Below are 15,181 nucleotides of genomic sequence, written 5' to 3' on the forward strand. Positions count from 1 at the left end.
GAATTTACTGAACATGCAAATGAATTAATGTAATTTACAGGATGGTACAGTTGAAGAGTAAATTGAAAAGTAGGGAAGACTAAGTTTTGTAAGATGGACAGTAATATAATGCCTTTAAACTAGGGTTGGGCCAGAGTTGAGAGTGCTGTAGGCAAGAAAAGTATGCTCTATAAAACTGGGTTGTACATGGTGGTTGCTGGACTCATTGGGGCACTGTCGTTAAGTGGGTGTTAGGGTGAATAACCTCAGTGTCTAAAGTAAATTCCCTCACCCCCAGCTGAACTTGAATAATACTTTTCCAGGCAGCATGCTGTGTTCCTGCCAGGTTGCTGAGCTACTTCTCTCTCAACCAGTATAGAAACCTGAGACTGTTATTTTTTTTTTTCTTAAAGCAAGCTGTCAGCATTCCTGATGACCTTATAGTAGAACTGCTAGCTATCCACTGAATTGCACAGCCATATATCCTTTGACTTCGATATTTTCTTCGCCATCAATAAGTGGGAGTTCTGTGCAGAGGCGGAACAATTGCGGGCTCTAGGGACTGATACTTAGCTATTCTTTCCTGCTCAGACAAATTGGGTAAGTTAGGCCCTTGTCAAATAACATACACTTGTCCTTCCTAACTTTTGAGAAGTACATTGCAAGGTAGATATTAATTATCACACTACTTTTTTCATGCCTTGGTCTTAGGGTGACCACCCATCCCTAATTAGGCAGGACAGTCCTGGAATGGGATCATCAAGTCGCAGTAATGGGCTGCATGACTCTGGGACATCATTTGTCCTGGATTCACAGCATCGTGCAGGGAGCTGGGTTTCCTCTTGCAGGCTGGCACCATTCCATCCTGCAAGGAACTGCCTTGGGGGTGCCGGGAGCGGGACGCAGGGGGCACCACGTGCATGTGGCTGGGAAAGAGCTGGGCAGGGTGGAGAGCAGCTCCCTGGAGGTAAGTCTGTGGGGGACAGAGGGAGTGTGGGTGAGGCAGATCGAGGCCCCCATGATGAGGAGTGGGGAGTGGGTCAGGGATTGGGTCTGGGGGCACTGTTCAGCCAGGGTGGTACATGGGGCTTTGGGGCTGGGCACGGGGACAGAGCCATTGGCAGCTCACCCAGGGGGATTGGGGCATTTGGGGGGTGGCTCCCCACTGCTGTGCACACCGCCCAGGGCATGAAGGCACATGCCGCCGAGATTTGTGCATGGGGTGTTGGTGTATGCAGGCTGACTGCTGTGGCCCCATTTTACAGAAGGAGAAAACTGAGGCATAGGATCATTGCAGCTTTCCCCTGGCTCTGGACCACGCTGTGCCCATCACGAGATCCCAGCCCCAGACCAGCCCTGTGCTGTCACAGCACTGCCACTACTGGGGTCTCCACGGAAACCGGCCACAGGAATGCATGCAGGGGCTGCTGGGAAACACTCCACTGCAGCCCCAATCTGGACCTTGAGTCAGGCTTTGCCCGCTCCTGATTTAGATCCTGTTTTGTACCCTCGTCCCCATCCATGGTAATTTGCACTATAGGAACCAAGTTGGTCCTGCTCTCACCTCTTCCACGCACACTGCATGATGCCTCTTCTCCTGTGCTGCTCGAATGAAGCAGCCAGGACAGTACAGAGGAGTGCAGGTATACCTGGCTGCCGCACAAGAGATGGAAGCTGCTTACGTCCTAGCGCCCTTTTTTCTGTCGGGCTCAATTGAGCACCTGCAAAGCATCTAGGGCACCATTGGGTTCTGAATCCATTTTTAAAAGTGTCTACGAAGTTGTCTATTAAGTTATTATGTCGCATTCTTGCTCCACCCACACTGAGGGCATCCCTGTTTCAGATTTTGCCTTCGATTCTGGATAGAGAACATGAGATTAGTATGGATGCGAAACTGGAAAATACAGATGAGACTTTCAGTGCCTTCATGAAGCTGAGCACATGTCTTTTGTTCACTCATTCCTGCTCTTTGTACAGGCATATCCATTAGCTACAAGATGGGAATGGGTTAAAAACGAAAGCCAATGTGCTGTGCTGAAGATTCAGGTCTTAAAGCATCATTTTTCACTACGGTTGCTCTCAGATTTGTATGCCATCTTCCAGTTGTGAGTAGAGAAAACATTGTTGCTTATGACTAGGTCCGCAAATAATCCAGTAGGTGGCTGTGGATATCCAGAAAAGATGAGAAAATTATTCTGGATCTTGAACTTTTCATAGGAAATTCTTAAACAGAGATTTGTTAAACCAGTCATTGGATTTACATCCTTTGAAAACTGCTGCTGCAAAAATTGCATATTCATTTCATTTTCTCCAGAGTAGGTTGAGGGGCATTTTTTAAATATAAATCTTCCCTTTCATCGTCTCGTACGTGTACTGTAGAAATACCTGGTGGCTACAGGGCTCTGTAGTAACCGAAGGAGAAGGAACAGCATTTTGAACACAGTTTTGACTGGGAGTTTGAAATGTTGTCATTAAGTTAAACACTCTAAGTGCCATTTTAATTTGCAGTTAACACTGAGTTTTAAAGTATTATACAGGTTTTTTTGCATTGATCTAGGTCAGGGTCAGCAACATTTTTGGGCCAAGTGCCAAAAAACCCTGCAATCTTGACTTTGAAGATGTTGGCATGCCAGGGGCAGATGGCGGGGAAGCGACGAGGGACTTGATCCTGGTAGTGGCAATGTAGGCCTGGCCCCTCCGCCGCCATGCTCCCTGAGGCACACGTGTAGCCGCTGTTGGCATCAAGCCAGGCCAGGGCTCTGGACCCTCGTGCAACCGCTTGCATCCTCATGGCTGGATCACCATCTCTGTGTGGGGGAGAAAGGGAGCTGCTCCGGGGGCCGGCTGTCCCTCTTGGAGGGCTCCTCGTGGCAGCAGTTGAAGTAGCCTTCCAGTACCCCCCCATCTCTCTCATCACAAGGCATCGGCTGAGCAAGGCCAGAGCTCGCACAAAACCAGTGGCGTGGGGAAGGGAGGGTGGAAGTTTGCAGCCGCTTCCCCCCACAAAGTGAAGATTTACAATCCAGAGCAGGGGTGGGCAATTATTTCAGGCGGAGGGCCGCTTACCCCGTTTTGGCAGGCTGTCGAGAACAGTGCAGCTCCATCCTCTTTTGTACGTCCTTTCAGGTAGTTAAAAGCTGCTATCAAATCCCCTCTCCTTCTTCTCTTATTCCAAGCTAAATAAACCCAGTTCCCTCAGCTTCTCCTCCTAAGTTGTGTGTCCCGGTACCTGAACCAATTCTGTTGCTCTTTGCTGTACTCTCTCCAACCTGTCCACATCCTTTCTGTAGTGGGGGGCCCAAAACTGGACACAGTACTCCAGATGTGGCCTCCCCAGTGCCGAACAGAGCAGAATAATTACTTCCCTTGATCTGATCTCAAGGTCACATACTGAGTTAGTGGTGGGGAGGGATAAGCTAGGCATCAGGATTGCTAGTTCGCTGCTAGTACTAACAGACAATATGCTAAGCCAGTGGTACTTTAACCTTTTTTATAAGCAAGCCAAACCTTTCAATCAGAAATGGGCCAAGTGCTCCACAGGTGCAGTGACCTCTCTGAGCTCACCAGTTATCTGTGCAGCCCCTGGCCAGAGCAGCAGCCTGGGAAGAGAGAGGTGAGCAGCAGCAGCATTTACCCTGGGAGTTTAGACAGGGACATGGTGTTAAATCAGGGAGTTTCAACCTTTTTGGGTCACTGTACCCCCAGCGGCTGGTTGAGAAGGCAGGAGTCCCTTGGTGGCCAAGTGAGCGGGAGGGGGAGGCCCCCCAGAGGCCAATCGGCCACCGTGGGGGGGTCCCCGGTGGTTCATTGGCAAGCATGCCAGCAGCATGTCGGGTACCCCCAGAGGCCATCAATGTACTCCCTGGGGTATGTGTACCCCCCGTTGAAAACACCTGTGTTGGATGATGATCCATTTACATGGCCTTTGTGGGCTGTAGGTTGAGCATCACTATTCTAAGCTATTTCATTTGAATTTTTCAAAAAATGTTAATTATGCAAATTTTCTATTAAAGGAGGGATATTTTCAAATGGGGAATTAAAATCATAAGTGAATGCTTTAAAAAAGCTGATGTTTTGTAAACATCTGCTTCCCTTTTTTTAATTTAGTAAATAATTGATCTGCTTTCTTAGAGGCGCTACCTCTGCCAGCTTCGTGGCGAAGAGCTGTGAAGTGAAACACGTCTAAATTTCAAAAAATTCCCCCTCCTTGGCTAGGGAAGAGGTTTTCCATCCATTAATAAGAGGAAAATTAATGTTGGGCCTGCAGTAAAACAGATTAAACTGTGTACCCCTTTGGATGCCTCACTGCACCTCTAACGGACCTGACATTCCTCTGGTTACTTAAATGCTGTAAATTGAAATGTGTTGGTGGCCTTGAGTTAATAGTTAAAGAAGTTTAAATTGGAATTTCTCTACAGTAATTTTTCCCATTGATCAGGGTAAGTGGGCAGAAAAACACCTTGTTCGACTGTTGAGAAGCATTGATAATGCCTCACAGATTAACTGTGACTTTTATTCTTTTCTTTGTACTGCCTAGTGTATAAAATCTGACTGTTATTAAACAGGCTAATTAGGTAATGTTTGGGAATCACTGGTAAAATGGGAAGTGCTATACAAGTGCTAACATTTTCTAGCTCTGATCTGACTCTAGCCACCTTTTTTGTGCTTGGGTTTTTATTACCATGGGGAACTTCCTTTGGAAGTTTGTCATTACTCTTAACTATAGAAGCTCAACCCATAGACTGGAAGTTATCTAGTCCAGAGTGTTTTGTAGTTATTTAAGAATAGAGTCATTCTTTGTTTTTCTGCTGTTTTTCCTGATTTTTGCCATTTTTCAGCAGTACCTGGGGAGTCTACTGTTGTTTCCTATCTATGCCTGTTGGCCATTCATTGTAAGCTGCTCTGAACCTTCCTGGATAGGTGGGATATAAATCTAAATAATAATAATAGTAGTAGTAGTTGTTGTTATCCCTCAAAACGAGCCTATTAAATGTCTTGCAGTGACATTCTGTATCCTATATAATATCTGTATAATGTTGTGCAAATGCCTTTACATTGGCATGTACTGTTGTGCAAATGCCTTTACATTTTGCATCCCAAGGCAAAAAGGGGAAGATAATTGGTGAAATATGGGCTAGTGCATAGCTGAATTTTTGTAAATTAATTTATTATGGACAGCTGTTAACTAAGATTGTTTTTTAGGGTTATTTTCCTTTAAACTGAAGAAAAAGTTAAACTAGAAACAAGGCTTTAAAAACGGAGTTTTGTGATTTGAGGGAGCTGCGGTGTGTATGATAGGAAATTAGTTGCTTCTTCCCAGTGATTAACTGGCTTGACAGATGAAAATGAAACGTGTGCAATAAGCAGCTGTGAAATCTTGCAACATTTTTGTGTGTGTTACGATAGTACATTTCTTTACTCTTCCTCTCTCCACTTTTATTTTTAATTTCAGGAAATTAGTTATCTTGTATATATCCAGTAGTTTGTAAGAGAGACTGAAATCTTGGATCATGTATTTTCTCTGTACAGAATTAACACATCTTAAATAGCTGTGATAGGTGTTGTTTAGAAATGGACTTCTTTTAAAAATGGCATTTTTTGGGAGTTTAATCCTGGCAGTTCCTCAAGAGAACCTTGAATCCAAAAAAGAGAAACCTCCAAAGTCCTGTAATCCTATGCTATGCAATTTCTGTCATCTTGGTGGAAGTAATACATCTAAGTAGAACCCCCAGAGAGATGTTTTTCAATATCTTGGAGTTTTTTTCAGGGGCATATGCTTAGGTATGACAACAAATAGACTAAATCCATCATTCTTTTCCTTTCTGTAACCTCATGGCTTCCTGTTTCCCTTTTCACCTGGTCACTGAATCTGCCTTCCAGGCACATTGGGGCATACCCCAGAATTTCTCATTCACAGAATTTTTCTCCAAATTCAGAAATAAATTGGTCAGTGCTAGGAATATTTTTCTAGATGATACGTATTGCCTGTCTCTGCAAGTTTGGAAAGGTTTATTGGAACGTGTTGATTTTCCTACCTGATAGTGAAGGAGCTTGGAAACCAAAGTGCAGCACATGACGCATCATCCGTCTGATATTCTGACCCCAAAGTAGATATTGAATCAGCACATTTTACTACAATCGCGGTGGTGATTCAGCCACTTACCTGCTTCACCATCACATACCTCTTGTGCGTCCAGGCAGCGATATGTAGTTTACCCACAGTTTAGTTGTAGCATTATTCCACTTCTGCTTCTAATATTAGGCTTTGAGGAGGACGGCCCTATATTTTTCCCGCTTTATTCAGTCTGTCCTCTTAGCCCTTGTGTTTTTTAGAAAGCATGATTGGGATGTGTCTGGTCTGTAGTTCATGTGGAGTAGAAATCTGAATGGCATCTGTCCCCTTAAAGAGAAGGGAAGCATTTGAGTCCTTTGTTTAATTTCTTTCCAATATTTTAAATGTAAAATATTTGATCTGAAAGCACCTTATTCACAATTCATTTCATTTTCATGGCTTTACTTCTTTTTTCCCCCCCCATATGCCTGTCAGGTGATTTCTATTTTCTGAACAATGCTGAAATCGCCGTTTGTGTTTCAGTAATATTATTATTTTTTAAAAAACCATTAAAGGGGCCAAAATAAACTACTTCATTAAAATATTGAGAATGTTACAGATGTAGGTATGTTAGCGTGTGCGCGCGCGTGCACGAGCGCACGCACCCATGCGTGTTTTAGTGTGTATTGGTAGCAGCGAGTGGCTGCAGTTTCAAAATACAGTAGTTTCCAGATGAATCAGAGAGGAGTCATTTGGCACACCAGACATTTTTTCTTTGTAAATGTCTTGTGGGAGGATAATTTTACTTGACTATGAGTGTAAAAGTAATGCAAGCTATGTACCGTGGATGAAATCCTGGCCCCTTGCAGTCAATGGCAGGACTCTTATAGACTTCAGTGGAGCCAGGGTTTTACCTGGTCTCTCTAACAGTCACCTAAGTATTATTCCAGTATAATCATTCAACTAGTTAAAAAAAAAACAAAAAAAATTGGTAAATTGTTGACAGTAATCAGCAACTGTTAAAACCTCTTCCTTTAATGGTGAGTAAGGATCTGCAGACAGGGTTTAAAGAAGGGAGTCCATTGCTTTTGATCTTTCTTCATTTGCTCAGCTGCCCTCAATGTGTGCTCTTCAGTTTAGGGAGGAAGAAAACTGTCCTGATAGAGCTGTAATATTTACTGGGCCATCAGCTGTAGACAGTTAAGAATTTGACAAAAATGTTGAATAATGCATAAGACATAGCATTAAACCATGTGTCAGCCATGATGCACGAACCTAATTTTTTTTTTTTTCCAAATTATTCAGATTTAAAGTATATGATTTGCGTGGCTTGGATTACAGACTATAGGCCTCTCTCCTGATCCCATATAAAATATGCATATTCACCAGTGTTTTTTGTTTACCATTACAGTAAAATGCAGTATTACAGGTTCGGTTAAAATTTGTTTTCCTTTCGTAAGTCCAATTCAGACTGCTGACCGTATTTCCGGCTAACTCGATTTCCCATGTTTGGAAAAGCACGTGGATTTCAGAAGTCACTTTAATGTTTGAAGGTGTCTTGGCTGATATCAGCCCCAAGTGCAGGCACTACAGCATATTCTAGGAGGATGAGGAATGTGGGGGGGGAAGGGTGGATAAACATTGGGGCTGCTGATGGGTCAGAGCATACTCCAAAACACAGGGGAATGGGCCCTACCCTGAAACATGTTTAAGTGGCTCCTGTTGTGAAGGAGCTAGGATAGAAGCAGTGAATCCTCACTGCCTACCAACACCGGACCCATGTTAGCTAGCTGATCATCAAATACTTAACTGTGTTTATTAAATACTGAGAGAATGTAGGAAACGCAATACCATCGATATGCACCAAATCCTGAGCAGCTGTTCATCAGCATACTTTGCTGATTTCTACTACTGGAGGACGTGATCCTTTGTTTTTAAAAAGTTGCAATGCGTTGCACCCCCTTAAGGGGTTCACAGGGTGTCATAAGGTGTTCTTGAGTTTTGTTGTGCTGGTATGGTGTACGTGGTCTCATTGCCAAGCCAATGTTATATGCTGCATCCATTTGTGTTGCTTTTAGCACAGTATGGATGATGTCATTCTGCCTGTGTATATCTTTATGGTTTTGGGACATGGTTTAATTAAAGGAACTGAGGGATGTATACTTGGAAACGAGAGTATGAAACTGCTAAGTATCTCTTGCCATTGTGTTACTTGGGCGAGGATAATTGCTAGTCCCCGTCACAGACAGAAGGGGCACCCGTGATATTGTAAATGGGAAGAATAAACCCCCTGTAGCAAAGGCATCTGAGCCAAATGGCCCATTACCCAGGGGAAGTCCAGGTGCCATAGGGGGACAGGACATTTCTAGAAATTTCTGAGACCTGTGAGCAGTTAGGACCATGCCAATGGGGAGAGCTGGCGTGGAGGTATTTATTTCGGGAACTCTCTTGGGAGCAGCGTGGTTTTTGGATCCCAGGCATTGGGGCAGTCCAGGTCCCCAGCAGCCAGGGCTGGCAGGATCAGCAGGAAGGCTGATCTGTGGAAACCCTGGCAGGACTCTCAGGAGTGCTAGGTTGTGGACAGATAAGAGATTAAGACATGCATCTTGTCTTTTTGTTTTGCCTTTAAACTTTATGCTCAGTTTTGCTTGTATTCTTCCTTCCTCCGATACAATGCATCCTTTGGTCGTTTTGCCTCCTTGCCGATTGTCTGTTGTAAAGAATGATCTCTGGGCAAGTGATATTGCAGACTAACCCGTTCTTTGGAGAGGGAGACCCAAAAATTCTTTCGCAACCCAAGGGGAAGCCATCTGGAGCTGGCAGAGGTGCTCCCGCTGCAGCCAGGAGGTCCAGCAAAGGCCGGCGGAGCTGAGGTTTGCAGGGATAGCGAGTTATGCCAGGGCTAACCTCGGTCTGTTCCTTGGGACAGGCAGCAGGACAGCTGGGAGAAACTCGGGACTCTGGTTGCACCCTGCAGACAGGTTGGTGACGCAGTGCCCCCAATAATATTGCCGTTAAAAACAATCGGGCTAATGTTAACATTTCAACTTGACACACGTGATTTCCGCTCTAAAAAGTATGTACAGTTGTTTGGATCCTGTTAGTGCAGTTGCGGGTGCAACTGTTTGCGCAAGCGGCCACTCAGGCTGCTTACCAGCCATTTCTGCATGCAAGGACCTGAACTGCATGCTTAAATTAAGCATATAATTGAATGCGTGCTTCACTTGTGCAGTTGTCCGCCTGGCTTCTTGAAAAATGAAGCATTGAATTTTTTTCTTCCCCCTTTCCCCCCAGTTCCAAACGGGCTTGAATGTGTTCAGTTCTTTAGCGTATAATTACAGAATGTCATTATTTGAGAGGGAAACCCCCCTTCAGTTACACTCAAAGATGGCATTATTTAAAACGAATGTACTCACAAAACCTAAACCCAAGGTGAAATTGCTTCTCTCTCATTTATATGCACATAATCAACAAGTGTGCAATTAGGGAGGTGTTATAAATAGGATGTGGTGGAGATGCTTGAAACTACTCGGGTTTCCTCGATTTTATAGCAAGTACCCAACTGAGATTTGCTACTCTCTAATTTTGCTTTTGGGGCTAACCAACTGACGCCTGGTTGAAAAGACTCATGTTCCTACAAGGCCACAGAAGCCTTAGTATACAGTCTGTGTCTCCCTAGGATTTTGGAGAACTCTGTGTACCATCAGCAACTTCAATCCCACCCTCTAGGCCAACCCTCATCTATCAAACCCAGGCCGAGAGAGAGAGAGAGAGGAAGCTCCCAGATAAACATACAGCAGCGCCTAAACTCCTAATCACTCGAGGCTTCCGCTTCCAGGCCCTATAATTAGAAGTCCTTCTTTTCCTTGTATTCCCAGTTGACGCAAATGCTTTTTGTGGCTTGGCACCTCATTTAGGGCGTGGGTTTAGTTTATGGCCAGGCCAGAGTCTGGTTTAGTCTTCTGATACTGCATAAATAGCTCTTAACCCACAGTCTACATCTGTACCAGTTTTTCCTTTTATGTATATATTCTCTGTATTTTTTTTCAAACTCCTTTTTCCTGAAAGAAGCTTATTGTTTCCCAAACATTATGCGTGAAAAATAGGAAGTTGTAAATTAAGGCGAATGTATCTGTCAGCTAAAACAAAGCAAAGTAAGTTTTGTTTTTTTTCATGCGTCCAGCATATCAGTTCCTTCTAAACCGAATGTTTTAATCATCTCTGTGGATTTGAAAAACCACACAGTAAAACACAGTCATTAATTTAACCTAGCTGCACCCTTCACATTATGGATAAGAAAATCTAAATGTTTGCAGAGAGATGCATACAAAGTAATATCTGCTTTACACATAAATTCTCACCGGGTTATGTGTATGCAAGAATTTGAATTGGTTTCAGATGTTATCTGCTAAACAGGGATTAATGCCAGTTTGAAAAACAAGCAGGAAATCCTGGAGAATTATTCACTTTTCATCTGTGATTATTCATACATAAAGTACATCATAAGAGAATACATTTTTGGCTTGAACTTATGACAGTGCTAACCTATATTTCCATCTAAACAAGTCTTTGAGAAGCTATTGAAAGGACTTTTTAAAATCTGAATTTAAAATACCCTGCATTTGAAAGAGAACTGAAGGAGTCATTAAGGTTTAAATTTAATCTATTTCTCTATTGGGATTACATGTTTCCACCATAGTGCTCTGGAATTGTACAATGTACTTTTGTCGTAAGGAGCTGGAGTGAGAAAATAAATAGTAGAGCTGCAATAATTGAAAACTGGAGCTCCTCGGTGTGAAGTAATGAGAGATGGAAAATACCACACACACAGAAAGGCAAAGGTTCCAAAACCTCGATGATTTATTGTTTGAATAACAATAAGGAAGATATTTAAAAATACTAATCGTCTTTATAAAAATGTACTTTGGCCTAGCATGTCTGCGGTATTGTGCCTGCAACCGGCACATTAGCAGGGTTTAAGTAAACATGTAGTTGTACAGTATATCAAATGCAGATATAGGCGTATATATATTTTCACTTTCTGAAAAGAAGCCACTAATAAAATGAAGGGTTTCACAGGGCCTCATGTAATAAAATGCATTTTGCTCCAAATGGTGACACATGGCAGAATTGCAGATTGAGCAGCACAACTGCCAGATCAGATACCATCTATCTTTCCATTTGAGATCCAGCTCCTTTCCTCCCACTAGCGCTGTTATCTTTCACCTCTTTACTCCTTCAGCAAGCAAGCCATCATAAAAATATTACAAAAAGTAAAGGAAAAAGACATTAGTATTAGAACAAAAACAGCTACGCCACCTGGCTCTGAGTATAATCTCAGATAACTGGGTGCATTCGACTGCTTAATTTATTCAGAGCCAATACATATCATCCAAGGAATGCGTAGATAACCCCGAGAGCACATCCTGGACCCTTGTTTTCTAGGGTTTTTAAAAAAAAATTATTTGGCTAATGAATTCTTACCTGGATTAGTACGGATTACGATGAAATTTTTATGGGGCAGATTATATTACAGCTGCCTGACACCTCTGGAACTGGCCATGTTTAGAAACAGGATGTTGGACTGGATGGACAACAGGCTGAATACAGTTTGGCCATTCCTAAGTTTTGAATGGCTTGTGAGTGTTGCATGTGCCTTCAGCAGGTTGTTTGCTCATTCAAAAGTATTTTTATAATCTTTGAATCTAACACTGGCGCACAGATAAAACCCGTTGTCTCTAGAAAGCTCTGGGTGCAAGAGAGACTTATGAGAAAACCCCAGCACTTTAGGAAAAGCTCTAGGTTTTCCTACTGAATGAAGCCTATTGATAGTCACTTCTTCCAGTATTTCTTCCATGAGTTTGTTCCATCTGCAATAAGGGACAGGTCTAGAGAAGTGAAAACGCAAAGCTACCTAAATAAAACAAAACAACAACAAAACCCTTGCGGAGTCTGCTATACGGAGGTTTGCCTTGCCAAATTAGATCTCCAGGAACGTCGTCACTTCTTTAGTTGCGGCAGCCTAATTCTAGCACAGGGAATACTACTGACATCCAAATCACTGCAGTTTTCTCCATGGAAGATGGGGTGGTGTATTATTAGAGACCACACGCTTAACTAAAAGGGAAGAATATCTTATGTTTTTTTTCAGAACAGAATTAATGCAAATTGTGTGCAGTGTCCCACACTAAAGACTTGGCGAACTTGCACTTGAGCAACTTTAACTGTATTTCCTATCAACGCAGTCACTACAAATCAAGGAAATTGCCAGTTAAGCCAACATTAACATTCAGACCAACCTCAACTCGCATGCCTTACTGCCCAAACATAATACCCAAATGCACTCCTGGATTCCTTAGCTCTGCAACAAGCTTCCTTTTCTTTCCAGTACTCAGAATCGAGGGTCCTTAGCAGTAAAAGTATGTCTATTGGAGAGAATCTTGCTGAGATCAGAATTAAGACTGAGCATTTGTGGTTTGGGGGCGGGGGTGCCTAAAGTGTGGTGACTTCCCTCCATTTTTCCAGCTACTGTGGCCAAATTGAAAGGAGCACTTGCAGGTAAGACTGGTGTGCCAGACACCATTTGGATTTCTCTGCACTTTTGTTACACCACAGTCCTAGCGTGTGAGTACGTCTCAGTCTTTAATGCATTTATCATCATTACACTATTGTGAAGTAGGGCATTATTCCCATTTCACAGAGAGAGAAACTGAGGCAAACAGGCTGACTTGTCCAAGGTGTCCCAGGTTACTGTCTCAATCATGGTATCATCTTTCCCCTTGGCTGAAATGCATTCTCTTGTCTGACAAACTTGGGTTTGACCAGGTACAGAAATCCTGCTCTGAACAGCGTGAGGTTCAATAACTGGGAACTCTGGCTGCTGAAACGTAAGCTGTCTACGTGTGCTTGGAAGCAGGGCCTTCCAGGGCTTGTGAGGAGCCGTAAACTCTAGAGGTAGGGTCTTTGTGTCCTGGGAATAACTAATAAAACGTGGAAAGCCTGGATCTGTATTGGAGCTGAGGAGCCTTGATGAACACTGCTGCAGATCCAGGAGACATCTCAACGAGTAGCATGGGTCTGTGTTGGTTTGCTTCTTCAGTGCTGAGCAGCAGCCAGGATGTTGAGAAGGCAACTTTGGGGACAAATTTAAACAAAAAACTTCTAACTGTTTTCTCAGGGAAGTAGATAACTATTTTAGCATAAAAATGTGAAACTCTTCGCTTGTCCTTTGAGCAACACTTGGATTAAATTTGACGACTTAGATACACTTACTGAAGAGAGAGAGAGGTTTCAAATATGTTTTAAATGGAGGATCAACACAACCTTCTCCATGCAGCAGTTATAGACACCTTTGCAGTGTAAACTGTTCACGTATTTTTTCCAGTTATGCCCCGGCTGTTCAATGTATAAAATTCTTCTTTCTGTAGATGCGGGATCTTTCAAAACATTGAAAAAACATTTTAATGTATCTGTTAAATTGCTCAGATAAACTGTTTTTCTCTTTGAACTTATTTAAACAGAGTCTCACTTTCAGTGATAATTTATTGCACTCCATTAATAAGCAAGATAATATTGATTTTATTAATACAGGGGAATAACTGATTGATTGTCGTGCGTGTTTTCTGCCATCCTTTCAGTTCCTACTGTAGAGCCACACTTTCCTGCCCATAAAGGCTCTTCTTTTTAATATAAACCGTATATTTAATTGTATTCTGATGACAAGATGGCCTGAAATATGTGACTATAAATGTCCTAAAGTTGCATTATGTGTTAACAATAAAAGGAAAGAAAATACGCAGCATTTAAATTTATCATCATTTAGCTGATCTTTGAATCTAGTTTAATCATTTCACCGACGTATATTAGTGACTTCTTTTTCCTGTGAAGTTAACGCTTCAATTAATATTCCACTCAAAAGCTCAAACTCCAGTTTGCCTTTTGTTCAGTAAATCAGACTGTTACTTTTGTACAGCTCCATGCGGAACACGTGTCCTTTGGATAGTTGAGAGGAAAACCTGGGCGGTTTTTTTTTACTTTGTTAAATAATGTTTTCACTTTCATGAAAAAATGAGAATTAGGTTGGCAATAGAAACCTGTCTTGTGTTGGTCTGAACAAAAGTTGACTTGCTCAGTTGAGAGCTATCGAGAGTGAAACCATAATGTGCAGTTAACTTCTTGTGCTTCAGAGTGGTTGTGCAAGTTTTTAACTTTCAGTTTGTGTCCCTAGACTTGTTTAATTGACTTGTATTACTCTACCATAATACTTGAACACGGTTGCCACTGTCTGATTTCTAATGAAGTTTGGCTTTCAAAAACGACTGGAAACTTTGTATGTATTAATCTCTGATTTTTTTTCTTACACCTTTTTGTCTTTGTGTCCTGGGAATAACTAATAAAATGTTAGTTATTAGTTCTATTTTTCCAGAAAGCAAAGTGAAATATATGCTAGCTATTTCAAGCAGGCATTTTTAAACCTCTGCTTTTTGCAGTGATTCATCCTTTTTTCTTTCTCTTGTTTCTTCTCCCAGGGATGCTGCTGGTCACTACTGACACATTAGGCCACGATTTCCATGTTTTCCAAGTACTGACACATCCTTGGTCATCATCACAAAGTGCTGTCCATCATTTATATACACTTCACAGAGGAGAGACTGAAGCCAAAGTAAGTTAAGTTTATATTTGCTAAAGAGTAATCCCCAGACACCTTATACATTTGGTGTATGTTGGCACTTTAATGTTTGTTTCAGCGAGGAAAGAGCCGTCCTCATGTGATAGCCGCAAGAAAGGATAGGAGCACAGGCTTTAACCTGGGCAATAATAAATTCTTGGTCTTTACAATGAGGTGATGTCAGATTTATTCAGATACGACACTACCTCCAAAGAGCCAGGATTATTAGCAGTGATTGTACTTAACCTTTCCTCATGTAGCGTGTTAAACATTTGTCTAACGCCTGTGAAGTGACTGTCAAGTTTTACTTTGTTTTGGTGGGAAAGCCCCAGAAAGCAGGAGAGAGAGAATAAAAAAGGTCTGATTAATCTGTACCTGCTTTTCAACTATATCGAAGTTATTGCAAGGGGGGCGTTAAAAAACAGTACTAGAGATGTCTTCTAATATTGCCAGGTAGAAGGAAGAGTGAGTAGGCTCTGGTA

General features: G+C 42.3%; 1 protein-coding gene across 4 annotated transcripts in view; it reads left to right on the forward strand.

Annotated features, from left to right (window-relative positions):
* BCAS3 (BCAS3 microtubule associated cell migration factor) overlaps nucleotides 1–15,181 on the forward strand; it is a 457,217-nt gene that overhangs the window by 118,634 nt on the left and 323,402 nt on the right. For all 4 annotated transcript variants that reach the window (XM_090025357.1, XM_090025360.1, XM_090025358.1 and 1 more), the window contains exon 14: nucleotides 14,560–14,693. In XM_090025357.1, the coding sequence (XP_089881483.1) occupies nucleotides 14,560–14,693 (134 nt within the window). The remainder of the gene's footprint in view (nucleotides 1–14,559; nucleotides 14,694–15,181) is intronic.

Source organism: Crocodylus siamensis, chromosome 13, assembly GCF_052110815.1.
Source record: "Crocodylus siamensis isolate JL-2025a chromosome 13, ASM5211081v1, whole genome shotgun sequence".
In the NCBI taxonomy this organism is placed as follows: Eukaryota; Metazoa; Chordata; order Crocodylia; family Crocodylidae; genus Crocodylus; species Crocodylus siamensis.